Raw genomic sequence first — 27,043 nt, 5'->3', positions numbered from 1 at the left:
CCCTCCAGATGCTATGGACTACAGTTCCCATCATCCCCCGACGGCATGATGCTGGCAGGGGATGATGGGAACTGTAGTCCATAACATCTGGAGGGCCGCGAGTTTGACACCTATGGTCTGGATGCATGACTGGCTCTGATCCCACATCATTCTCACAGAGCCGTCCCATCCTCTCCGGGGCGCTGCAACAGAGGAAAAGCTGCCCCAACCCCTGAAACCCAAACCCTGCTCACGACAGGCCAGCCAAACCTTCAGACACAATAAGACGCCAAACATGTTATTAGACAACTTCTGTATTTTTAGTGGCTCTTTCACAGAACCTGCCGGTTCTTTTTTCTTTTAAAATGTTTTAACAAAGTTCAATCTTGTAGAAACTTTTTAAAGTACAGCATATGAACCTAAGAAAAGATGAGTGACGTGTACCGCCAGCCGTGAGCGCAACAGGATTCCTCTCCGGGTTCAAAAGACTATACCTAAGTGCTTAGTTGAAATCCTGTTCCACTACAGCAAATCTCTAGGGCGTTCGGAAACGGGGCGGGTGTGGGGGGGGGGGGAGTCAACGGAACTGACTCAACCTTCCATCTCCTGCCAGCTTGCAAGCAATTGAAAGAAAACCTTTTTCAGGAGCACCTGAAACCTAGATTGTGTATCTGTGCCGTCAGAGGACCCAATGGATTGGACCGTGTAAAATATATGAGCATGTGGTAAAATATTCTCCATTTTGAGAAGACTGCAGCCATTGAAAGAGCTAACATCCCGCGGATCCAGTGCAGAATCTCAGAGCTCAGTTATCGGCCTCGGCCTCTGCCTGTCCTTCAAGCGCCTGCCTTCACCTTGAAAGTGTTTTAAGTCCTGGAGATGAAAAGACAAGCAGACAGGCAGAAAGTGGGGGAGGAACAGATTAGATCTTTGGCATGCCAGGAAAGTTTAGCAGAGCTGCTACCCTGGGAAGAAGTTGAGATGATTGACTCTTGTAATGTCCACAATGCCACAGAGGGGGCACTCAACTTAGCTTGGTCCAGGGCTGTTTTGCCACCCCGCTCTACCCTTGAGTAGAAAGCTCCGTGAGAACAGCCATGCCATCTGGAGAGCTGAAAATAAGCAACAGCGCCCTTCTCTGTGTGGGTGGAGACAGGTTTTTTTTGGGGGGGGGATTTACCCCATCCCTTCCCACACTTAAGGCCCAATGCAAAATGGCCCTCCCACTGTAACTTAAGCAGGACAACCAGAATAAAAGATGAAGGATCTCCCATCTACCCTGGTTGCTCAGCCCACACACTATCAAAATGCAAACTTCCAAGGACGTGCCAATTAGAAAGAGAGAGAACGTGGCAGCTATGGGATGTCTGGGAACAAGGCCCAAGAAGCCCCGCTCATTCTCCTCCTTCTGTACCAGCAAGGAGCACATCCCTTCTTGGCATGGATCTTGTTCTACAACAGACGTAAGGAGGAGGAAGGGGGAGCAGGTCTGCTAAACTGATCAGGGACCAAGATCAGCACGCGCCGTTTAGATCGCTGGCAGAGATTAGGTTCCGCATCTACACTGTTGGCAGCTGGAGCCCAAGATAGTTTGGTTTCAGCTCCGCAAAGTTCCCAGCAGTGGCGTATCTGCCAGAGGGACATGGGCATCAATTGACTCCGGGTGCCCCCCATTAAATCACATGGGGGTGCCCAGCAGGCACCCCCTCGGCCCGGCCCTGCCCGGAGCCACTGCTGCCGGCTGAGGTAAGTGGGGCTCGGAGTGGGGGCATTGGAGTAGGTGCCTGGAGCAGGTGTTGCCCCGGGGCGCCATTTACCCCCCGGTACGCCTCTGGTTCCCAGCTAAGGTTTTTCCTCCTAAAATCCAACCAACTGACTTGGAAGTGAATTAGCAACGGGTGCTTTTGAACTGGACACGGGTTTTATGAGAGGAGGCCACCTGCAGCTCTGGACTTCAGGTGCATCTCAACCTTGCTGAGACCCCTTCCATCTTCGTGGCCATTTGGACCCGTTTTCCATGGCCCCGAAGATCTACCGAGCCAGAGAGGCAGCTCCGCATGGTGCCACCTCCAGTTTGGCCCCTCCACTCACCTTTCCTGGAGGGACATGCCCACGCTACCCTCCGACCTCCAGGCCACGTGGAGCCACAGTATCAGGCTGAAAGAGCCGCATGCGGCTCCGAAGCCGCGGGTTGCAGACCCCTGAGCTAGACAGACCTTCTAAGAAATGAAATCCCTTCCTTTAAAGGCAGGGAAGAACCGATGACCAAAGTCACTCCTGAGTTCCGAGGGAAGGGGCTCCTTCTTGTCTCTCTTGGCCTCCCCAAGGGGGCTTCTCCTCCGGCTCCGCTGTTGGTGAAATGCCCGCTGCAGTGCTGAGTAGGGGTCTGGTAAGATTCAGCCACGCCCAAGTGGTGGCAGCATCTCCCTGTCAATTCTGCACCAGGAGGAAGAAAATTCTGCGATCCAAACAGATGAATGCCAATTGGGGGAAACTTTCCACATTATATCCCACTAATATGTTACTCAGGAGCTTATGAAATCCTGTTATCTGGGAGCCAAATTAAGGATGAGATGCCAGAAAATGCACAAAATAGATATCCCATAACCTAGCCCTCTCCCAATTCTGATCAGGGCCGTATCTGTAGCAAAGAGGGCCAATTTTTTTCACTACAATCATTTCCCAAACTAAGAAGAAGAGTTTGGATTTATATCCCCCTTTTCTCTCCTGCAGGAGACTCAAAGGGGCTTTACAATCTCCTTGCCCTTCCCCCCTCACAACAAACACCCTGTGAGGTAGGTGGGGCTGAGAGAGCTCCGAGAAGCTGTGACTAGCCCAAGGTCACCCAGCTGGCGTGTGTGGGAGTGCACAGGCTAATCTGAATTCCCCAGATAAGCCTCCACAGCGCAGGCGGCAGAGCTGGGAATCAAACCCGGTTCCTCCAGATTAGATACACGACCTCTTAACCTCCAACGCCACTGCTGCTCTGAAAACATATTCTCCTCTCCGCCTAAACAGTTGACCACATTTAGGGAAACATAGAAGTTGTGTTTTTGTTTTGGGGTGTGTGTGTTGAGGTTAGGAAACTGGTACGGAATGAACACATCCCGTCTGCTTGCGGCATCCTTCATCTGAACTGGGCCCTCGAGGCGCCAGTTTTAAAAGCCCGGGAAAGCCATTCACGGGTCTTCCAGCATCTTGTGTGATCTTTGCATTTTATACAGTTGTGTAGCATGTAGAATAAGTGTGTGTGCACCTGAACATGGCTTTCAAATACCATTTCTGAAGAATACGCACTTTCTAGGCAGTTGGAGCAAGAAGAAGAAGAAGAAGAGTTTGGATTTATATCCCCCCTTTCTCTCCTGCAGGAGACTCAAAGGGGCTGACAATCTCCTTGCCCTTCCCCCCTCACAACAAACACCCTGTGAGGTAGGTGGGGCTGAGAGAACTCCGAAAAGCTGTGACTAGCCCAAGGTCACCCAGCTGGCGTGTGTGGGAGTGCACAGGCTAATCTGAATTCCCCAGATAAGCCTCCACAGCTCAGGCAGCAGAGCTGGGAATCAAACCCGGTTCCTCCAGATTAGATACATGAGCTCTTAACCTCCTACGCCACTGAAGTGGGGTTCAAGGACCTGACACCCTCAAAAACCCTATATATATATGTGTTACACAAGCCTGCTGCTCTCCTGACTCCTGGTTGTTGTGCTTAGCCCCCTCTGCACTGTTGAGATGCCTTCAGGCTTCCTTCCGCAGCAGCGAGGACTAGGAACTCGAAACCTTTCTAGAGGAAAAACAGAACGAGGAAAGCCAGAATCAAATGCCAAACATGAAATCCTTGGCTTCAGTGGTATTCCAGCAGAGCCTGCAAGCGACACCTAACCTTTGGCATGCCTGAGTCAACACCAACCATCCCGTCTGCAGCTGCTGTGTAGCACACAGCTGCTCTGGGATGCACACAGTTCTGCCAGATGCATGCAGTTCAGCTGCCTCCATTGACATGAACAAGGACATGAGCTCGGGGTGAGCATCAAATAATCTACGGGGTTCTGAACTGAGTCAATTATTTTTTAAACTTTAGGGCTGCGACTGGCGGCACCTCGATTTTTGCTCCTTCCTAAAACAGAACACTGAGCCTTGGGGATGGCGCTCAATTGCACAAGGCGGTGACTTTCATGCACAGAAAAAAATGTAAACCGGTATGAGTTTGTCTTGGTTATCATTCAAGTCTCTCCTTGCCAAACCAAACAGACTTTCAAGCGGCCAGATGCACCTTTTTGAAATACGAACGGTCTCGACAGTAGGCAGAAAGAAGCTGGCCGTCAGCGGCAGCCGAATTCTTCTCCTTTCCTCTGCCTTTTCTTCTTGTGTGTTTCTGTTTCTCAAGGGTTGCTAGCTAGAGGAAGCACCAGGGCTACGGAATCAGTTCTGAAACCATGCTACATCGTGTTCAGGAAGGCTACTGAAAACATATTTCTACAACATATACAACGGCACGCAACATTTTCTTTTTTTTTTCCTGCGTTACAAAAAAAAGAAGGGTTTCAAAACATACCACCAGAACTAAATAATGGACTCAGATTCCAAATTTAGAGTCTTTGCGGACTATAAGACAAGTCTCTGGAAAGGTCGTAGCAATCTTACAGATAAAGGTGGGGGAAAATACACCCCCTCTGGCGACTTAAAATGTAGTAAAATTCCCGTATTGTGTCAGAGTGCTTCGCGATGGCTTTGATCAACGAGCGTGGGTGGTGTCTTCTTTAATTTTTAATCTCATCCAGTGGCAAACTACAGGACTTCAGTGGACATTTAATGACACAACTGATACAATTTTATAGCTATCTTTTCATATCAAAGCAGCTAGAGCTGTTAGTAAATTCCAAAGTTTCCTTTTATTAAAATATCTAAAAGAGGTCTATAAATATTATTTTTAATTTTTTTTCTTCTAAAAGTGTTCCCAGGAGTTTTTTTTTGTTTCATTTTCACATTTAAAAACAAACAAAAAGAGTCAGTTTTCATCTTCCTGCCAGGAGCTAAGAAGAAACAGGGAACAGGAGTAGCTATTCGTTGCGTTTCCTCTCCAACGAAGAGACGTGGTGTTTTGACGTCTTCCTCAATCCTTGGTGAAATTAATAAAATATATATGTGTGTGTGTGTGTGTGATTGTGTGTGTGTGTATATATATATATATGTAAATATATATATATACATTTCACTGTGGTCCCTTGCCTGCTGAGCACATTTCAGTGAGTTTGCGTCAGAATTCCCATTCCAGCACCTCGTCTCGATTGGCCGCCCTTTCTAGCCTGTGAATGATGCTATTGAGGTTTGCCATCTTCTCGTGCCGCCGCTGGGTGTTCGTGCTGCGCTTGGTGTTCTGGACCGCACAGCCCGGGTCTGTGGCGGGACTCACGCTCTGCGCTTTGATGGCTCCCACACTTGGCAGCGACGGGGAGATGGGGCCGGAAGAGGACGGGACGGGAGAAACGGACATCATGAGGCCCGGAGAGGAGGCTGCCGATGGAGAGTTCAGGGAGACGTCCAAACTGCAGCGGGAGGATTCAGAAGCAGATTTAAAGCTAATGGGGTCAGGGTGCGGCCTCTCGCCACTGTCGGCCTCCACAGGGTTATGCACAGAGGAGTGATCCGGAGCACCGGGCGTGTGTGTTTTGCTATGTGGGGTGCTACCCCATGTGAAGTTAGGAGTCTCCCGTAAGCCTTCTGTGCACGCTGCTTCCACCTGCTCTTCTTTCAGGACCAACCCCGACGGAGGCTCTGCCTCTCCATCCAGGCTACTGGTGTCCTCGTGGTTCGAACAGTCCTCTTTCTCACCTGCCTCCAACTGCTCCTCCTTGATCTGGACCTGCAGCTCGTTCCCCCCCTGGCACTCAGCATCTCTGAATGTCGGTTTCTTGTCCTCTCCTTCTGAGTCGGGACTCTTGAGTGAGTTGCTAGCTGGGGTCACGCACTGGTCCGGGTCTGTGTCATCCTGAGCTCCCTCCAGCAACATCTCCCGGCGCATGCGAGACCTGCCAAAGAAAAGACAGTGCCGCTCACAATGGCACACGCCAACATTTTAGCAAGAATAAGAGCTGCTGGGGTCCTTGAGGCAGATCTGGGGGGTCTTGGGCTCAAGTCTCGCCTCTCCAAGGGACTCTCTATGTGGGCAATGGCCGGTCTCTCTCTCTCTCAGTCAGAGCCCTGCTCTGAAAAATGCAGATAAACACGGCACGCCTCAGTAGGCCGTGGTGACAACCAATGAAAAGAGAGAAGGCAGCAAAGCCCTTTGAAATATTGCAAGAACAATTCATGCCTCCAGTAACCTGCTGCCTTTCTGTGACTTCATGTTGTCCGCTCTAGAGTTGAGTGAACAGCACTCAAGTGCGCCGCAGTGCCCCCTTGAGGTCACCTCTCTTGACTGTCAGCAGGCAAAGGTATTAATTTCACTGACGCTCTACTTAAAGAAACAGCAGCCCAGGATGGGCTCCTAAATGGCAAGGCCGTGGGGTGCTCCCCAGATACCCTAACCCAGTGATGGCGAACCTATGGCACGGGTGCCAGAGGTGGCACTCGGAGCCCTCTCTGTGGGCACGCACACACAGAGTTTGTCATGTGGGGGGCGGAAAATCACCCCCCCACACACACACACCTAGGCTGGCCTGGGCCACCGAGCATGATGTGCGTACACCACGGTGAGAAGGAAGGACTCGGCTGGCGGGCCTGGTGCCTGTGCTCCAGGTGGCTGCTGACTGAGGGGGGCGCAGAGGAGGCAGAGATGCTAGAGGGGCACAGAGCGGTGCACGCGGGACTTGCTGGAGGCTAGAGCAGGCTGGCCCCTGCTCGAGCGGGTGGGGCGGAGGAAGAGGGAGCCAACTGGTGATTCTAAACTAAAACCTCAGCATTCAGGTTAAATTGCCAGGTTGGCACTTTGTGATAAATAAGTGGGGTCTGGGTTGCAATTTGGGCACTTGGTCTCAAAAAGGTTCGCCACCACTGCCCTAACCCATTTGATACCTGTAGTTATGGAACCAGTTGATCACGGTGTTGGTCTTGAGATTCAGCTGGAAAGACAGCAGCTCAATGGTCTGTTGGGAAGGATACGGCTCCAGCTGGTAGGCCTTTTTGAGGGCCTCCTTCTCTTCCGGGGCCAAGACGACCCTTGGTTTCTTGATTTGCAGGAGGCTCAGGTCTTGTGACTGGAGGCTCGGGCTGGGGCATTCCGAGCGGGTGTTGGGAGATTCACTGTCTGAACTGGCAGTAATCAGCCCGTAGCGGCGCTTCAAATAGGCTACAAACATAACAGAAAGAAAAACATCCAGCCTTTAACGCATGCTGTTCTATTCACAGTTCATCAGGTGTTTACTGTTTCCAAACCCTTGAGGAACGTCTGATGAGCCATCCTGAACTAAGCAGCACAGTGGGATTCACTCAGTGGCTCATGGAGAACCACATTCACCATTACCATCAACCCATGTTTGCAGTTTTTATATTTAGGAACACAAAGCATATATTTACAGCTATGGGTAAGTGTCTCAAATAAAGAAGAAGAGTTTGGATTTGTATCCCACCTTTCTCTCCTGTTAAGGAGCCTCAAAGGGGCTTACAAACTCCTTTCCAGAGGTGGGATCCAGCAGGTTCTCACCAGTTCCCGAGAGGGGGTTACTAATTATTTGTGTGTGCCGAGAGGGGGTTACTAATTGGGTCCGCTTTTCCGTCTCCACGCCCTCGCCTCCCCGAGAGGCATCCTGCCTTTGAACGTGAAGGTTCCATATAGCAATTGCGACTAATAATGTAACTCCCTGAACTGGGTTAATCCCTTTCAGGTACTGCAATTCATTGATTCTCAGCCTTTCGTACCTTTTATCTCACCAGTCACTATCAAAGAACCTGTGTGTTTCACCATTGCTGTGTTCAGATTTGTGAGCTGGGGCATTTTCTATAATGTGATAATGATTTAGAAATGACCTGGTGCAAAAAATTTCTTGGGGGTCGTGGTGGGGTGGCTGCCCATGGGGGGGGGGGGGGGCATCCAACTCAGTTTTTGCCCAGGGCTCAGGTTTGCCTAGGTATGCCTCTGCCCCCTTTGCTGAGGGGGGGCTGATGAGGGAACCTGTCACTAAAATTTCTGGATCCCACCACTGCTCCTTTCCCTTTCTCTCCCCACAACAAACACCTGTGAGGTAGGTGCGGCTGAGAAAGCTCCAAAGAACTGTGACTAGCCCAAGGTCACCCAGCTGGCATGCGTTGGAGTGCGCAAGCTAATCTGGTTCATCAAATAAGCCTCCACAGCACAAGTGGCAGAGCGGGGAATCAAACCCGGTTCCCCAGATTAGAGTGCACCTGCTCTTAGCCACTACACCACGCTGGCTCTCACAAAGGAACTTGTGCTGGAGATGTGGCCAGCCAGCATCTCGGCTGACAGCGTGATCCATCGGGGGAAAGAGCAGGCGCAAGCCCACACCACACAGCTCCTGGCTGCGGCTTTTTTCACACTCAGCTTCAGCCCAGCAGCCTTGAAGAGCAAGTGCTCCGCTACGGACACAGTCCTGGATCTCAGAGCCTCACCTTTCTTCTCCAGCTTCTTCATGTCCCGGAGCTTTTCGACGTTGTGTGGATCATTCAGCCAGAGCTGCATGCGAACAAAGGGCTCCCGCCCTTTCAAGCTCAGCTTGTGCCACGGCTTGGGTCTCGAAAGGAGGTCAGAGACCGATCCTTGGGTCAGGCCCAGGATGCTCTCCCCAAAGAGCCGTTGGCCTGGTGGGAGAGACAAACCGGAAGGTGAGACCACAGCGGGTCCAACGGGGGCCAAGGAGCTGTTTCGATTATGTGATGGTCTTGGAAGCAACTATCGCCATTGCAAAAAAAAAATATGGATCAGTTCCACACAGGGATCATGTGCACAGTTGGATGTCTCTCTTTTGGGCAGGGGCGTAGCTAGGGAAAATGGAGTCTGGGGCAGACTGAGTTTTCCGCCCCCCAGGGGCCCCTGCCCCCCCACGCCACCCCCCGTGCCCCACTTACCTTAGCTGGCCACCCCCCCATGTGATCTAATGGGGGGTGCACAGGGTCAATTACCCCCATGTCCCTCTGGCAGATACACCACTGCCACAAACTAACCCAGTGCAATGGATAGAGGGATGGGGGAGGGGGGAGGGGACAGAGGTGAGTGGTGGAGCGATGGAGCCCTGTGTCCTTGCCTGCCCCCACCCTGCTTGCTGCTGATTCACTGTTTTGTTTAATTTATTCCAGATTTGCTTGTCATGGGGAGAGAGAAGGAAGCACAGCAGGCGATGAAGATACAACTACTACAAATCTTATTCGGTCACACCTCTAGCCATCGAGATTCCAACCAAGCACCGTCAATATGCTTGCAAGCACATCTTTAAAACTAGAAAGAAAAAAGAAAGCTGCTTTTTTTAAAAATAAAAAAAAACACGAGATTCTCCAAATGTTGGATTTTGAACCTAATACCAAGTTGTTCATTTTGCTGGGCTCAAGTGGACCTTGCCTTTATCGGAAGGAAGGAAGGAAGGAAGGAAGGAAGGAAGGAAGGAAGGAAGGAAGGAAGGAAGGAAGGAAGGAAGGAAGGAAGGAAGGAAGGAAGGAAGGAAGGAAAAAGAAAGGAAGGAAGAAAGAAAGGAAGGAAGAAAGAAAGGAAGGAAGGAAGGAAGGAAGGAGGGAGGGAGGGAGGGAGGAAGGCAGGGAGGGAGGGAGGGAGGGAGGAGGGAAGGAAGGAAGGAAGGAAGGAAGGAGGGAGGGAGGGAGGGAGGGAGGGAGGGAGGGAGGAGGGAGGGAGGGAAGGAGGGAGGGAGGGAGGGAAGGTAGGAGGGAGGGAAGGAGGGAGGGAAGGAAGGAAGGAAGGAAGGAAGGAGGGAAGGAAGGGAAGGTAGGAGGGAGGGAAGGAGGGAGGGAAGGAAGGAAGGAAGGAAGGAGGGAAGGAAGGAAGGAGGGAGGGAAGGAGGGAAGGAGGGAAGGAAGGAAGGAGGGAAGGTAGGAGGGAGGGAGGGAAGGTAGGAGGGAGGGAGGGAAGGAAGGAAGGAAGGAGGGAGGGATGAAAGGAAGGAGGGAGGGAGGGAAGGGAGGGAGGGAAGGGAGGGAGGGCAGGAAGGGAGGGAAGGAGGGAGGGAGGAAGGAGCAAGCGTAGACTGTTGTAGAAGAACTCATCTAACAAAACACACTATGGGGTCACTTGGACAGTCATGGTTTGTTGCTACAGGAAGAGACCTGGGGCTGCCGTGTGGGCTTCCTCCTCCCCTTGTTTGTGGCCAACCTAATGAAAGGCTTCCACAATTTGTAGCAAACCACAGTTCACTGTTCCCCCCAACCCTTGAGGTTGTGGTTCAGGCAGAATGGCACACTCTGGTTTGCCTTCCGTCCTTGGAGGCTTAGGCTGCAGCATCCCTCCCAGTAGGAGTCTCTTGTTCCTGTCCGGGGGCTACTGAGAGGAAGCTGCTGCTGCCTGAAGGCATCTAGACTAGGACGCATTTGTGGGCACGGATTCCTGGTCTAGGAGCCTAGAGGACTGTTGTTTGCTTGGGGCTGTTTGCCCTAGAACAGCCCCTGGAAATCCTCGAGGGCCTCTTTCCTCCCCTCCCCCCCTTCACGTAACAAGCCGGGTGCAGCCCCAAATGTTGCTGCTGTCTGCTGGGGGAGTCCCCAAGTATCCATACCAAGGTTGTTATCTGTTAAGACCTCTTTGACCTTCTTGGTGATGGTGTACGTGTCCAGCTCCGGTGATACGGCCACAATTTCCTGGATGCCCACCGACCCCTGGCTGTCAGAACACGTCTTCCCGCTCAGCACAGAAGCCGACCTACTGTCTGGTTGCTGGTTCTCTTTGCTGCTTTCCAAGGCTAGAATCAGCGGTTCCTGGGGGCTTTTTTCTTGCTCTGAAGGGCTGGGGGGCGGGGAAGGAGAAGACTGCATCTCCCCAGGACTAGCTGCACACAGAAAGGGGAGGGAGGGAAACAGTGTCACAGGCAGAGCAGAACATTGGTTTAATTTGAAAAACACCCAAATAAGACCTAGTGGTATACGGGGCAGTGGCCACTGCCAGGGGACCGGGGCAGGGAACCCCGACACATATTAAGCATAAGCATAAGCATTTTTTTGTCATTGTGCACGCACAACGAAATTTACAGCAGCAATTCCTCGATGCACACAATTCCAGACTCATATCCCATCCTCACTTTCCCCTCCCTCCACCCATCCCTACACAGCCCCAAACACATCAACACGAAGCCGCGGAGTTCAGCATAGCCACAGCTCTAGAGTAGAAGCTGTCTCTAAGCCTCTTTGTCCTAGTTTTGATAGACCTGTCTCGTCTGCCGGATGGTAGCAGTTCAAAAAGAGAGTGTGCTGGATGAGACGGGTCTCTCAGTAATATTTTGGGCTTTCTTTAGAAAGGCTTCGGGAGATTATAGAGTTCTTCCAAGGAGGAGAGAGGGCAGCATTTATAATCCTCTGTGCAGTAGTGATCACCCCTTTGGAGTGCTCTCTCCTATCTGCCACTGTGCAACTGGAGAACCACACCAGAGATGCAGTAGGTTAAGCACACTCTCTATAGCACAGCGGTAAAAGGACACCAGGAGTTTTTCCATTCCAGTTGTTATTTCCTTAAAAGTCTCAAGATAGTACAGTCTTTGCTGGGCCTTCTTAACCACCGCGGCAGTCCTGTACGCCCCAGGTCAAGTCCTCTTTAATCATAACACCCAGAAATTTAAAACTAGCCGCCACCCGCTCTACTTGATCTCCATTTATAGTCAAGGGCTGAATTCCTGAGCTATTCCTTCTATAGTCCACTATAAGCTCCTTTGTCTTGTTAGTATTAAGAACCAGGTTATTTTCCCTGCACCATGAGAGCAATCGGTCCACCTCACTCGGATAGGCAGACTCATCCCCTCCAGATATGAGCCCCACCACCGTTGTGCCATCGGCAAATTTGATAATGGTGTTACTATGATATACAGGAGTACAATCATATGTATAAAGCAGGGGTCCCCAAACTATGGCCCGGGGGCCAAATGTGGCCCCCTGAAGGCATTTATCTGGCCCGCCAGGCATGGCGGCGATGGCTCCATTCATGTGCAGTGGGGGCTCGAGGGAGAGGAGGAACCGGCCCCAACGGCTGTTGATTGCAATTACATGATGGCACCCCCAAATCTCCATGGGTACCTGACTCAGAGTTGGAAACCTTGCACGTGGTAACTCCTGCTCCTGCCTTCCCTCTAGAAGCTACTCCATGTGTTGCTCTCAGGCTTTCTGTTCCATGCCTCACTCCCATTGGCATCAACCAGGCTAGTGAATCGCTTCAAAGCTGGCTGCTAGGGAGGAAAGAACCCAAGAAGATACCTGATCCTGGGTTAGATGGAATGCTTCATTGGGAAAGTTCTGCTTTTTTTTTTTTTTTTTTACAGGGGAAGGTATTCCACAGCCTCCCCAACAATATTTGGAGCCCACCCTGTACTTGACATACTTTGGTCACTGTTCTAAAAATAGACCATGACAGAAAGGCTGAAAGGTAAAATCAAACATTTTACAATCATTTGTGCATAGGAATTTGTTCATAGTTCTTTTTAGTCCGGCCCTCCAACAGTCTGAGGGACAGTGAACTGGCCCCCTGTTTAAAAAGTTTGGGGACCCCTGGCATAAAGGGTGAACAATAAAGGACCCAGTTGTCACTGTGCTTAATGGCAAAATCTGTACATGCCTTTCCCTGGGTGGAAAACCCTTGTCCTCTTTCCCATTTTGCATTTTGGTCACGGCAGCAAAGGTTGCAGAGGTGTGTGCTTGAGTAAAGAGGCATGAAAAATCAAATGCTGCATTTTCAAAGCTGGCTAGCAAGACCCCACTTGAGGTGGCCACGCTGCGAGAGCCAAGGGCCGGCTTCTGACCTGAAGGGAGCCACATTTCGTGTGGTTCTGAATGTGGACCGTTTCCGATATTTGTGACTGTGCTGTTTTGCATTTCTAATTTGGATTGTCGTTTTATTTATTTTTTTTAATCTGTGAAATATTTATGTATTCGGTCTTCTTGGTACTACGGGAGAATAGTGAGCTGACAGGTGTGCCTTTCCAAAGCAGAGCAAAAATTGCTTAAATAAGTAAATTCTATGAGGAGAGAGGCACCTCAAACCTCATGGCAGTGTGTGTGTGTGTGTGTGTGTGTGTGTGAGAGAGAGAGAGAGAGAGAGAGACAGAGACAGAGACAGAGACAGAGAGAGAGAATGTGTGTGTGTGTTTTGGATTAAAGGAAGCTACATGCACCATTAACATGAAACTCCCAGTTGCTTCCAGGCACAAAGTTTTGAAAACATTCCTTTCAAAGAGCTATTTGAAGGAGACGCACAACAGTTTTTATCTCCTTGAACATACTGATTAAGGAGGCTGGAAAGAGAGGCGGATGTGTCAAAACAGTAGGCATCAGAAAGATGCAAGGAGCCGCCTTTTCAAAAAGAAAATTAAAACACACAGCTCTGTTTGTGAGTGCGCACGTGCGCACACAGATGTCGGTGCTGGGAGAAGGCTGAGCAGACGGTTTGATTTTTTTTGCTGCTTGGGACGAGGGACATCCTAGAGTCAAAAGGGAAGCAGTAGGATTCATTTTTGTCAGTGAGAAAGAGCCCAAATTGTGCTTTCTAAACAGAAAATAGGACTGAGATGACGGGTTCAAATCCCAACTCTGTGACAAAGTTCCCCAGGTGATCTTGGACCAGTCACAATCTCTCTCTCAGCCTTAAAACCTCACAGGGTGTTTTTTTTTGGGGGGGGGGGGAGGGAAAGGAGATTGCCAGCCCCTTTGAGTCAAAGGGGGGATATCAATCCAAACTCCTCCTCCTCCTCCTCCTCCTCCTGCTGCTGCTGCTGCTGCTGCTGCTGCTGCTGCTTCTTCTTCTTCTTCTTCTTCTTCTTCTTCTTCTTCTTCTTCTTCTTCTTCTTCTTCTTCTTCTTCTTCTTCTTCTTCTTCTTCTTCTTCTTCTTCTTCTTCTTCTTCTTCTTCTTCTTCTTCTTCTTCTTCTTCTTCTTCTTCTTCTTCTTCTTCTTCTTCTTCTTCTTCTTCTTCTTCTTCTTCTTCTTCTTCTTCTTCCTCTTCTTCCTCCTCCTCGGTCTCCCTTCCAAGTGCTAACCCTGGTTAGCTTCCGAGAGCCGATGCTCTCAGGCTGTACACCACGCTACCTTCCCCTCCCTAGACAGGATCGTACCACTTCAGAAGGCAAGTGGGACTGAATTAACAGCCAGACTTTCAGTCTGAGCCTCTGGGGAGCCCCCCGCTCCCCCCCACCCGGCCAAAGGAGCAGCAGAACACCTACCATGAGTCTGGCCAACCTGCTGGCTGATCCCCTGGCCCAGCTGGTCCGTGAGCCACAGCTGCATCCGGATGAAAGGCTCTCGCCCCTTTTGGGTCAGCTTGCTCCACGGCTTCGGCCGAGAAAGCATGTCACTCACGCTCCCTTGCGACAAGCCCAGCACCTGCAGGGGGAGGAAGAGAAGGGCTGAGTCCACGCACGGGCCTGCCTGTTAAACAGCACCACAACGGCAGAAAGGGTTCAGCTGGGACACCGAAGGGCATTTTATTTATTTATTTATACTTTGGGCTTCTAGACCGCCCCATCCCCGAGGGGCTCTGGGCGGTGTACAGCAGATAATAAATACAATTTTAAAACATCATAAATAGGCTAAAACTTATAAAAGCAGCGAAAACTAGCTAAACATTAGCATTTAAATGTAAAATAAATATAGGCATAGGTGTAGGTGGCGCCCGGTGCCTAATATTAAATTCTTCCACCCCCAGGGAGAACGGTAGGTCTAGATAGATGTTATAGGCCCAGATGTAGAGGCCGGCGGAAGGGCCAGCGAAAGGGGCCAGCGGAAGGGGGCCAGCGGAGGAGTTACCAAGAAGGCCGTGCTGTCAAACATCTCTTGTGGAAGCCAGAAGCCAAGCACACTTCTTCTCAGAGGGAATTCTTGGGAGATATGATAAGACAATGGTGGTGAACCTTTGGCACTCCAGATGTTATGGACTACAACTCCCATCTGGAGTGCCAAAGGTTCGCCACCACGGTGATAAGAGATCTACAGCAGGGTGCCTGGTCAGAAACTCCCCACGAGGGGGGAAAAACTTGCTAAAATTCCGAGGGGATCCTTGGGAAACAAAATTCCATGCAAGGAACCGAGAAGAGCAGCGTTTCCCACCAGTGATTCCATGTCTGGAAACTTGGCGCGTGTTATGTCTGTGTGTGTGCGTGAGCAGCTGTTAAAGGCACAGGAGAAAAAAAATAGAGATGGTGATTGGAGAAAGACGGGGTAAGATTCAGAGCCACGAGGATCATGTGGCTCCAAAGGCAACAAGAACAAACAGCTTCGTTTGCTGTCAAAGGCTTTCATGGCCGGATTCAACTGGTTGTGGTGGGTTTTCCGGGCTGCGTGGCCGTGGACCGGTAGATCTTGTTCCTAACGTTTCGCCTGCATCTGTGGCTGGCATCTTCAGACGTGTACCACAGAGAGAAGTCACTGGACACAGTGTGCAACAGACTTCCCTCTGTGAGACACCTCTGAAGATGCCAGCCACAGATGCAGGCGAAACGTTAGGAACAAGATCTACCAGACCACGGCCACGCAGCCCGGAAAACCCACCACAACCAGCTTCATTTGTGTTTCCTGTTGCTTGATAGCATGCACCTCCACCCCCCAGTCTTGGCCTCATTAATTATTTCTCTCGTCACTCTTAACATAACTGTTGTTCCCACATTTAAAAAATCTATTGTTTGTCCATGGCTCATTCCACATGTGCAGAATAATGCACTTTCAAACTGCTTTCAGTGCTCTTTGAAGCTGTGCGGAATGGCAAAATCCACTTGCAAACAGTTGTGAAAGTGGTTTGAAAACGCATTATTTTGTGTGTGCGGAAGGGGCCCGTATCACTTTTCCACGGAATTCCCATGGGCTTCCTGCCCAGATGGACTACAAATCGCATCAACCCCAATTGGCCATGCTGGCAGGGGCTGATGGGAACTGTAGTCCATAACATCTGGAGCGCCAAAGGTTCGCCACCACTGACCTAGGTCTAAACAGCCTCCAGCTATTTACCAGGCGCTGGTTTTTCAGCGAGGCGGAGATACCTTTTCCCCGAAGATACGTTGGCAAATCCCGTTCTTGGCCAGCTTCTCCTTGACCTGCCTCGTCAGCTCCAAGGTATCCACTTCCCTGTACATGTACAGTTCGTACTGCTCCGGGGTCAAGGGGGGAACGGTGGGCTTGAGGGTCCTGGGGACGTAGGCCGGGTAATAAGCCAGGCGGCCAGAGCCCGGGGGCTCAGAACCAGCCCCTTCTGACTTGACCTCCAGCAGCCTGTGGGGCTCATCCTCAGAGGTCAGGAGATCGTCCTCGTTCGGGGCGGCGTCGCCGGCGTCTCCTCGCGGCCACCCCCGCCCGTTGGCCATGCTGGAGTAGCTGGAGGAGGAGGACAGGGAGGGCGACACCGAGGTGTACGGGCGGCTCAGCAGGCTCCTCTCGGACGCCCAGTGCTGGTCGAAATACGAGCCGGCATCCCCGATCTCGGACTTGACCTTTCTGATGATGCCCTGCACGAAGGCCGCTGGGGAGAGCACCGTCAGGGGCGCCTGCGTCATGCTGCCGCCAGCATTCGGACCCAGCATCCCTTCCTCCTGCTTGATGTAGGCCTGGACGATGTTCTGGCTGACGGCAGCCAAAGTGGACCGCTCCGCAGGCGGGGTGGATGCGGCCCTGCCGGCCCCGCCCGATTCTATCTCCAGCAGGGCTTGCTGCTGAGCCTGCATTTCCCGGCGGGCTTGCTCCAAGATGCTCTTGATGGCGTCTTCTGAGTTGCCTCCGCCGGTGCCGTTGGCCACAGCCTGGGGGGCTGAGGAGCTCTTGCCGTCCCCTGTGGAAGGAGCAGCCAAAAGCATGGGTGAGGGCGGAGAGCAGAAGGGGAGGCCTGTGGCTCAGTGGGAGAACTTCCGCTTTGCATGCCTAAGGTCACAGGTTCTGTCACTGGCATCTCCCGATAATCACACACAACGTGTGATTGGTGATAATAATTGGTGATAATGGTGATAATCACACGCAACGTGTGATTGGTGATAATGGTGATAATCACACGCAACGTGTGATTGGTGATAATAATTGGTGATAATGGTGATAATCACACGCAATGTGTGATTGGTGTTTGGAATATGCTGCCACAGGAGGTGGTGATGGCCACTAACCTGGATCGCTTTAAAAGGGGCTTGGACAGATTTATGGAGGAGAAGTCGATCTATGGCTACCAATCCTGATCCTCCTTGATCTGAGGTTGCAAACACCTTAGCAGACCAGGTGCTCAGGAGCAGCAGCAGCAGAAGGCCATTGCTTTCACCTCCTGCAGGTGAGCTCCCAAAGGCACCTGGTGGGCCACTGCGAGTAGCAGAGAGCTGGACTAGATGGACTCTGGTCTGATCCAGCTGGCTTGTTCTTATGTTCTTATGTTCTTATGATAAATGGATCAGGGAGCAGGTGATGCAGAAGACTCCGTCTGGAACCCTGGAGAGAAGCTGCCAGTCAGAGCGGGCAATACGGACTTTGATGGGCCAAGGGTCTGAGTCAGAATACGGCAGCTTCATGTGACACCGGCTGTCAACCAAGTCACCCTGAGGGAAATGACATCAGCCAACACGCACAGACAACACTGCTCTGCCCCACAGTAGCTAGTAGCTCAAACACCCATGAAACTGCCTTATATGGTAGCAGGCCCTCGGTGGCCCTGCAATGCGCCCCCAGGAAGCGGCACCTGGCGCTCTCGTCCCCTGTGCCCCCCTCGCTACGCCACTGTTACTCAGACTAGCAGCTGCTATCTTGGGTCTCAGGTAGAGGACTTTCCCATCACCTTCTACATACCAAGCCGAGGCTCCTCCTCAGAGCAAAAGGGGTGCATCATCCACCCTCCATCATGGACACCTTCCGAGGCATTTTCCGGCTGTCAAATTCCTACATGGAAGTCACCAGCAGAGGGCAGTGCGCGCCACACTAATCAGGACTCCAACAAATGCTACCTATTTCTCCTCTCACGCAGAATTTCACCCACCCCAAAGGGATGATTTTAAAAAGTTGAAGCTGTCATGTTGAACAACGGCTGAGCCGAAGGGATGAAGAGTCCTACTGTAAGAGCCCATTTGTATACAGAGCTCACTCCGGGGTGTTGTGTGGTTTCCAGGCTGTATGGCCGTGTTCTAGCAGCATTCTCTCCTGTCGTTTCGCCTGCATCTGTGGCTGGCATCTTCAGAGGATCTGATGGTGTCTGGCATCTGTGGCTGGCATCTTCAGAGGATCCATCAGATCCTCTGCAGATGTCAACCACAGGTGTCTGGCTGGCGTCAGGGAAAAGAATGCTACTATTCTGTCCATACAGCCTGGAAACCACACAGCACCCCAGTGATTCCGGCTGTGAAAGCCTTCGACAATACAGAGCTCACTCCCTTTCTGTCTTTTTATTTATCTTGCATCTTGAACATGGGCATGCATGAAGCTGCTGAAACTGAACCTGATCTCATAGGCCAATAAAGGTTTTCTGTCTACTTGTCTGTCTCAATTTGACCATCAGTTCCTCAAGGCCAGCCTTGTCGACCTGGAGGGGCAGTGGCTGTCCAGGGTCTGTTGCATCATGTACCATCCAGTCCTTTTTTCTTTTTTTTTTAGAAATGAGAGATATCAGGGATCCTGGGACCTTCTCCATGCAAAGCGGAGACTCCTTCACTGAAATACAGCCTTTCTACTTGATTCCACACTTCAAACCATCTTTATTTCACATTTTTTTCCAGGAGTTTGGGGTGGTATACACATCCCCAGCCCCTTCATCCTCGCAAAACCCTGTCAGGTACGTTAGGCTGAGGAAAAAAAGAGAGAGCCCAGAGCCACCCAGAAGAAGAAGAGTTTGGATTTATTCCCCACCTTTCTCTCCTATGAGGAGACTCAAGGTGGCTGACAAGCCCCTTTCCCTTCCTCTCTACACAACAGACACCTGGTGAGGTAGGAGGGGCTGAGAGAGAGTTAAATGCAGTGTCTGTCTGAAAAGTTGAAGAATGACTATTAGAGTTGTACAGAACCCCAGCCCCTGACATTCTGTGGCCAGCTCCACCTCCTGTGGTGGCCATTCTGTGATTGATTCCACCTCCCGTGATTTTGTGATTGTGTCCACCACCCTGTGTCAGAATTCCAGAGGTGCCCATTCTGTGATTGATTCCACCTCCTGTGATTTTGTGATTGTGTCCACCACCCTGTGTCAGAATTCCAGAGGTGCCCACTGGCCCAAATAGTTTGGGGACCCCTGCTCTAAAGCAACAGAATACGTGAGACACTCTCTCCGGGGCAGGCGGCGTCTCCAGGGCCATACCTCCTTTCTGTGACTCGATCTCCTTCTTAGCTTGCTCCAGGATGTTCTTGATGGCGTCGTCAGACCCAGTTTCGGGGGTTCTGATCCTTGGCGTGATGCTACCTGAATCAAAGGGAACAAGAGCAAGGCACGTCACTGCCCTCTGCTTGGAACCAGCTCAACTTGTGAAACGTCAACAAGACAAGGCACACGGTTATTTTTTTGAGGTTTCCTGTTGAAAACAAACAACTCTTGACGTCACCCTTGTTTATTTTCCTTGTGGTTCAAAGTGGCTTACAACGTGGTGGCTGGGGAGGCCAAAAGTCTCCTTTCTGGCCTTGTGGACACGAACCTGCCCACTTGTAAGGCAATTTGCTGAAACTCTGCTCACAATACAGGGTAGCTGCCACCCCACCTGTGGAATGTAAAGCCCAGGGAAGTTCACCAGACACCCTCACCAACATCTTTTGTTTATTTTGATGGTCACTCTTCTCCCCGAAGCAGCTTACAACATGATTATCCTTCCCTCATTTTATTCTAAGAACCATAACCCTGTGAAGTAGGACAGGCGAAAAGAGTGTGGCTGGTCACCCAATAGGCTTTAATAGGACAGGGAAGATTGGAACCCATGTCTCCCAGATCCCAATTTGATGCTCTAATTACTACACCACCTTTAGATGCTGAAAAGAAGAAGAGTTTGGATTTATATGCCCCTTTTCTCTCCTGTAAGGAGACACAAAGGGGCTTATAATCTCCTTTCCCTCCCCCCCCCCACAATAAACACCCTGTGAGGTAGGTGGGGCCGAGAGAGCTCTGAAGAGCTGTGACTAGCCCAAGGTCACCCAGCTGGCATGTGTTGGAGTGCACAAGCTAATCTGGTTCCCCAGATAAGCCTCCACAGCTCAAATGGCTGAGCAGGGAATCAAACCTGGTTCTCCAGATTAGAGTGCACCTGCTCTTAACCACTACTGCTCTTTTATTTTATTTTATTTTATTTACCGAGGCCTTGGGTGGATTTTAACTTTGAACATCTGAATGTTTTTTCTTCAGCCACTCTGAACATTTATAAATGAATGAATGAATGAATGAATGAATGTTCTGATGTGCTGGAGCATCTTATCCCTGGCAGGATAGGATCACCTTTCCCCTTTGACCCTCTGAAGATCTGTTTTCCCCTGTTGAATGGGAGCTTCCCTACATGATAAGGCAACTTGTGCCTTGCCTTCAACTGGAATATGGGGACTCCAGAAACACGCTGCTCATTTCTCTTCAAGGGTAGGGCCCTGCTGCGATCTATTTATTTATTAAGGCACGTTTCAAAACAAAAAAGGGGTCGAAGCCCAGCAAGCCCGCACGGCGTGAAGAATTACGATGAATAATTAAAGGCCGTTTGTCAGAACAGACGAATAAAACATATTTTCCAGGGCATCTGGCGGAGTTTTGTTTTTGACGCTTTGTTTCCCAAGCCGGCAGGGATCCCAGCTGGAGCCCCTGAGTGGCTAGAAGTGGCCGACTAGGTCACATTTGATCTTCTGTTTAGGATTTGGAGACATTTTTAACTCCGCAGAGTCCTGATTTCTATGCGTTTCTCCTTAGGCAGGAGGTCGCTGACTGCAGCCAAATCTAGCAGCAAAAATCTAGGTTTCCCGTGCATATGGGCCTCTGGTTCACACACACTTAGGGCCCTGGGGAGGGAACCCCATTTCCAGCTCCCAGGCCTTTAGTGACTGTTGCCAAGGTCAAGGAGCACAGGAGCTTCTATCGGCATTTAAGTGATATGTGATAAGTGATAGTGTCTACAAAAGGCTAGAGGGCAAAACACATAAATCCCAGGTTAGGGACAGAGACAGAGTATACAAGTGTCTCTATGCTAATAGTAGAAACATTCGACCTAAAATGGGGGAGCTGGAGTACAGAGTTTTGAAGGAGGACATTGATATAGTGGGCATCACAGAGACATGGTGGAATGAGGAGAACCAGTGGGATGCTGTTATCCCAGGTTTCACAGAGCTCTACAGGAAAGATTGGGACAGGGCGTATTGGCCAGGGTGGGGGTGGCCCTCACCATTCGAAGAGAGCACCCGTGTCACATAAAATAGACAATGCAGGAGAAGCTGATTCCTCTACAAGGAAGCACTGTGGATATCAGTACCAGAGGGGTGAAGCATGGTTTAACATTAGGAATATATTATGGAGTCCCTGACCAAAGCGCACAAGAGGATTCTGAGATGGAAAAAGAAATTAGAGAGGAGCCAACAAAAGCAAAATAGCCATTGGTAATGGTAGATTTTGTATCCCCATATAAACTGGAAAGAGTACATGTTCCAGATTCATAGTAAGGAGAGAGCATTCCTGGATATGCTAAATGACTGTGGCTTAGAGCAGATGGTTGTGGAACCAACCAGGGGAGATGTGATCCTAGATCTAATTCTATGTGGGACCCAGGACCTGAATTAGGGAAGTCCAGTGTTGTTGAGCCGATAGAGAACAGCGACCACAATGCTGTCAGATTCAGTATCTCTGCAATAGAACAAAGTGACAATTACTAATGTAGTTACATTTGCCTTCCAGAAAGGGAAATTTCTCAAAAGGATATTAGGGATAGTGCGCAGGAAGCTGAAAGGGAAAATCAAGAGAGGCAAAAATGTCCAAGATGCTTGGAGGTTATTTAAAAACACAGTCTTAAAAGCTCAGCTGGAATGTGTTCCACAGGTTAGAAAAGGCAGCACCCCGTCCAAAAGAAAGCCACCATGGTTAACAAGGGACGTTGAGGAAATTATTAGGAAAAAAAAGATGTCTTTTAGAAAATGGAAGTCCAACTGATAAAGAATACCAGAGAGAACACAAATGGTGGCAAAAGAGAAGCAAGTTAGCTGTAAGGGAGGCAAAAAAGGATTATGAGGAACGCATGGCTGTGAACATCAAAACCAGCAACAAACAGTTCTTCAAGTACATCAAAAGCAGGAAGCCAGCAAGGGAAGCGGTAGGCCCGTTAGATGACAAAGGAACAAAGGGTGTGCTAAAAGATGACAGGGAGATTGCAGAAAAGCTGAATGAATTCTTTGCATCTGTCTTCACCCAAGAGGAGGTGAGGAAAATTCCTGCACCTGAACCAAGCTTCTTAGGAGGCGAATCCGAGGAACTAACGAAGATAGTGGTAGACAAGGAAGAAGTTCTGGCAGCCATTGATAAACTAAATGCTACCAAATCCCCTGGTCCAGATTGCATTCACCCAAGAGTTCTTAAAGAGCTCAAGCATGAAATTGCTGATCTTCTCACTTTAATATGCAACTTATCCTTGAAATCAGGCGCCATCCCTGAAGACTAGAAGATGGCCAATGTCACACCAATCTTTAAGAAAGGATCTAGGGGGGACCCGGGAAATTACAGGCCAGTCAGTTTGACATCTGTTCCTGGTAAATTAGTAGAATCTGTCATTAAAGATAAAATTATTAAACATGTAGAAAAGCAAGACCTGCTGAGAAAGAGTCAGCATGGCTTTTGCAGAGGCAAATCCTGTCTTACAAACTTACTAGAGTTCTTTGAGGATGTAAATAGGCATGTGGATAAGGGGGAACCAGTGGACATTGTCTACTTGGATTTCCAAAAGGCTTTTGACAAAGTTCCTCACCAGAGACTATTGAGAAAACTCAGCAATGAAGGAATAAGAGGGGAAGTCCTCCTATGGATTAAAAACTGGTTGAGAAACAGGAAGCAAAGAGTGGGTGTAAATGGGAAATTCTCACAATGGAGAGATGTGGGGAGCGGTGTCCCCCAAGGATCTGTTTTGGGACCAGTGCTCTTTAACCTATTCATAAATGACCTGGAAGTAGGGGTGGGTAGCGTGGTGGCCAAGTTTGCAGATGATACCAAATTATGTAGGGTGGTGAGAACCACAAAGGATTGCGAGGAGCTCCAAGCGGACCTTGATAAATTAGGTGAGTGGGCTAAGAAATGGCAAATGCAGTTCAATGTAGCAAAATGTAAAGTGATGCACATAGGGGCAAAAAATCCAAACTTCACATACACGCTACAGGGGTCAGTGCTATCAGTCACAGACCAGGAAAGGGATTTGGGCGTCTTAGTTGATAGTTCCATGGGAATGTCAACTCAATGTATGGCAGCTGTGAAAAAGGCAAACTCTATGCTGGGGATAATTAGGAAAGGAATTGAGATTAAAACTGCAAAGATTGTCATGCCCTTATATAAAGCAGTGGTGCGACCACACTTGGAGTACTGTGTTCAGTTCTGGTCACCACATCTCAAAAAGGATATTGAAGAGATTGAAAAAGTGCAGGGAAGGGCAACAAGGATGATTGAGGGACTGGAGCACCTTCCTTATGAGGAAAGGCTGCAGCGTTTGGGACTCTTTAGTTTGGAGAGGAGACGTCTGAGGGGGGACATGATTGAAGTCTATAAAATTATGCATGGGGTAGAAAATGTTGACAGAGAGAAATTTTTCTCTCTTTCTCACAATACTAGAACTAGGGGGCATTCATTGAAAATGCTGGGGGGAAGAATTAGAACTAATAAAAGGAAACAATTCTTCACGCAACGTGTGATTGGTGTTTGGAATATGCTGCCACAGGAGGTGGTGATGGCCACTAACCTGGATAGCTTTAAAAGGGGCTTGGACAGATTTATGGAGGAGAAGTCGATCTATGGCTACCAATCTTGATCCTCTTTGATCTGAGATTGCAAATGCCTTAACAGTCCAGGTGCTCGGGAGCAACAGCCGCAGAAGGCCATTGCTTTCACATCTTACATGTGAACTCCCAAAGGCACCTGGTGGGCCACTGCGAGTAGCAGAGAGCTGGACTAGATGGACTCTGGTCTGATCCAGCTGGCTTGTTCTTATGTTCTTATGTCCCCAAAAGGGCTGCTCTCCGTGCACCCTCCTGCCCACCTCCTACCTGGTCAACTCACCTCTCTGGCGCACCTGAATGGTTCTCAGGGCCAAGACGTTCTGCTCATCGGAGATGAACTGCTTCATCTTGATGAAGGGTTCTTTGCCCTTGACGGTCAGCTTGCGCCACGGCTTCGGCCTGGCCAGGATCTCGCTGACGGAGCCTTGGGAGAGGCCGAGCACGTAGTGCCCGAAGACCCGCTGCCCAATGTTGTGTTTGAGGAGCTGCTCCTTCACTTGGAATGCGATTTCCGCCGTATCGAGCTGCTCCTCGTCCACCGAACCGGCCGAACTGCAGACTTCGGACTGGTCGCTGGGTGGGCTGGCTTCGCTGGCCGGGAGGGTTTGGCTGGGGTTGCTGGGTAGCCCAGCCCCCTTGGCAGCGTAGAAAGGGGAGGGGAAGGCTAGCCCGCTACTGTTCTCGCTCTTGTATGTGGGAGGCCCCATCTGTTTGGGGAGGAGGGAGTCTAAAGGGATCCGTTCAGCGGTGCTCAGGCTGGGAAAAGGAGACAGCGAGAAAGTCCGGGGTGTTTCCTGAGCCGCGGCAGCCCCGAGCAAGGGCTGGACGAGGGTGGGGGAAGCCGAGTCTTCCCTGGGCGTGTGCAAGAGCTGCTGAGGGGAAGGGTAGGACTGGTCCGTGCCCACGGAGTCCTTCACCGACTCGTCCTCCGAGGGGTCTTCCTCTAGAGACCAGACAGAGAAGGAGAGACACACACCAACTATAGCTTCCCCAGAAGGTTCTCATTATTATTCTAAGACTGATGAAATCCAGACACCATGCTGGCAGGGGCTGATGGGAATTGTAGTCCATGAACATCTGGAGAGCTGCCGACTGCAGACCCCTGACCTAGAAGAATTGGGGGCAGGGGGTATTTCTCCAGATGTTCAAGTATTTTTTTAAAAAATTAAGATAACATTTTTCAACAGCAGTGGCACACCTATATGATTCCACCCACAAAAGGTTTCTTTTTTAGACCGTGCAAGAATTGGCGACCCTCTTGTGTTCCTTTGCAAGTGGACTGGGACTCATACAGAATTGCCACAGACAGTCTCACTGGAGGGCGGCGAAGTCTGCCATGTTCCTCCACCAGTTGTGTTCAAAGGATCTGATCTGATCTAGTGCAGAGATACAGCTGGATTTCTTACCCTCCCAGTAGAGGTCAACTGAAAAAAGGCAAGGCCAGAGTGGCTGATCATACAGAGAGGCAGCAGGCACCTTCTTCAGTAGGTGAGTGCTTTGGATTGAGAACTTTTAACCATTTTGTTAATTTATTTCTTGTGGCACATTAGCAGTTCTCTTGTGGTACAGCGTAAGGAATGGCCGAGTCAGGAGGACAGAATACTTGCACAGGGCACAAAGGGTGGGGTTTAGATGAGGACGATAGTGGAAAAAACCTTTGGAACTTCCATCGCTCAAGGGAAAATCATGCATCTGCCCTCTGCGGAACTGGGAACATTTATAGCGTTGGATGTTTTGGGCCTTCAACATATTTCTCCGTTGTCTTTTTATCCTGCTCTCCTGTCCAAGTAGCTGACAAAAATCAAATGTGCTAACAAAACAAGTGACAATCCAGAACTGGCATAGAAATCAACATGTCCAGTTTTAAAACAGTGGCGATGACTCAGGGGTCTTCAAACTATGGCCCCCCAGATGTTCATGAACTACAATTCCCATCAGCCCTGCCACTTGGCCATGCTGGCAGGGGCTGATGGGAATTGTAGTCCATGAACATCTGGAGGGCCATAGTTTGAAGACCCCCGCTCTATTGTAACACTCACCACTCTGACATCGACATTTCCAACCTACCAATATTGTGCACAAGGCTGGGTTTTTCTAGCAGGTACTTCTGAGATGTGAAGAAAGAATCTTTTCCCAGAAGCAAAGCATCGCTGGATTTCGATATGCTCTGAAGTAAGCAAAAAGAGAGGGAGAGAGAGAGAGGGAGAGAGAAAGAGCAAGGTTTGGGTTAACTTTCTCCAAAAAGATCTTGGTATTTTGCAAATATTTTCAGAGCAATCCTTCATGCTGCGAACACTTGCCTGCGACACACTGCAGTTCGAGGAAGCCAGCTTCATCGCCTTCAAGATGCTGGAAAAGAAAGGGCACGCACAAATGCACACGGAGAACGAACGGCCTGACGCTGAACCAGCCCCTGCTCAATCAAAGTCGGTCTTGGTCTACTCTGACGGGCAGCAATTCTCCCGGCAGAGGCCATCTGAACCACCTACAACAGTGATGGCGAACCTTTTCGAGACCGAGCGCCCAAATTGCAACCCCAAAACCCACTTATGTATCATAAAGTGCCAACACAGCAATTTAACTTGAATACTGAGATTTTAGTCCTGCGGGCACCCGCCGCTCTGCCCTGAGCTGCTCCGGTGCCTCCACCCCACCCGCTCAAGCAGGGGCCAGCCTGCTTTAGCCTCTAGCAAGTCCCACGCGCACCGCTCTGCGCCTCTCTAGCATCTCCGCCTCCTCTGCCCCCCCTCGGGCATCAGCCACCCGGAACACAGGCACTGGGCCTGCCAGCCGAGTCCTCCCTGCTTGTCGGCGTTGTGCCCAGCGGCCCAGGCCAGCCTAGATGTGTGTGTGTGGGGGTGTGTGTGTGTGATTTTCCACCTCCCACATGATGAACTCTGTGCACGTGTGCCCACAGAGAGGGCTCTGAGTGCCACCTCTGGCACTTGTGCCATAGGTTCGCCATCACTGACCTACAACTTGATCCTTTCAACTGGAGAAGCCGGGACTGAACTCGGGCACTTTTGACACGCCAAGAAGTCAGCAGTCACAAGCCAAGG

General features: G+C 50.3%; 1 protein-coding gene and 1 long non-coding RNA gene across 10 annotated transcripts in view; one reads left to right on the top strand and one right to left on the bottom strand.

Annotated features, from left to right (window-relative positions):
• Window positions 1-4,181: 4,181 nt before the first annotated feature.
• CUX2 (cut like homeobox 2) overlaps window positions 4,182-27,043 on the bottom strand; it is a 208,576-nt gene continuing 185,714 nt past the window's right edge. For all 9 annotated transcript variants that reach the window (XM_048514218.1, XM_048514219.1, XM_048514220.1 and 6 more), the window contains 10 exons: window positions 26,285-26,333; window positions 26,052-26,151; window positions 24,265-24,927; window positions 19,360-19,461; window positions 16,094-16,875; window positions 14,285-14,444; window positions 10,647-10,916; window positions 8,542-8,730; window positions 6,991-7,264; window positions 4,182-6,005 (listed from right to left, as the gene is read on the bottom strand). In XM_048514218.1, the coding sequence (XP_048370175.1) occupies window positions 5,234-6,005; window positions 6,991-7,264; window positions 8,542-8,730; window positions 10,647-10,916; window positions 14,285-14,444; window positions 16,094-16,875; window positions 19,360-19,461; window positions 24,265-24,927; window positions 26,052-26,151; window positions 26,285-26,333 (3,361 nt within the window). In that variant the 3' untranslated portion in view covers window positions 4,182-5,233. The remainder of the gene's footprint in view (window positions 6,006-6,990; window positions 7,265-8,541; window positions 8,731-10,646; window positions 10,917-14,284; window positions 14,445-16,093; window positions 16,876-19,359; window positions 19,462-24,264; window positions 24,928-26,051; window positions 26,152-26,284; window positions 26,334-27,043) is intronic.
• On the top strand, window positions 7,330-9,444 carry LOC125442661. Its single transcript, XR_007246027.1, has 2 exons — window positions 7,330-7,499; window positions 9,226-9,444. It is a non-coding gene; the product is annotated as an uncharacterized LOC125442661 (long non-coding RNA).

This window comes from Sphaerodactylus townsendi, linkage group LG13 (genome assembly GCF_021028975.2).
Source record: "Sphaerodactylus townsendi isolate TG3544 linkage group LG13, MPM_Stown_v2.3, whole genome shotgun sequence".
In the NCBI taxonomy this organism is placed as follows: Eukaryota; Metazoa; Chordata; class Lepidosauria; order Squamata; family Sphaerodactylidae; genus Sphaerodactylus; species Sphaerodactylus townsendi.
The sequence above is the reverse complement of the archived record's forward strand: the minus strand, read 5'-3'. Positions and strand labels throughout refer to the sequence as shown.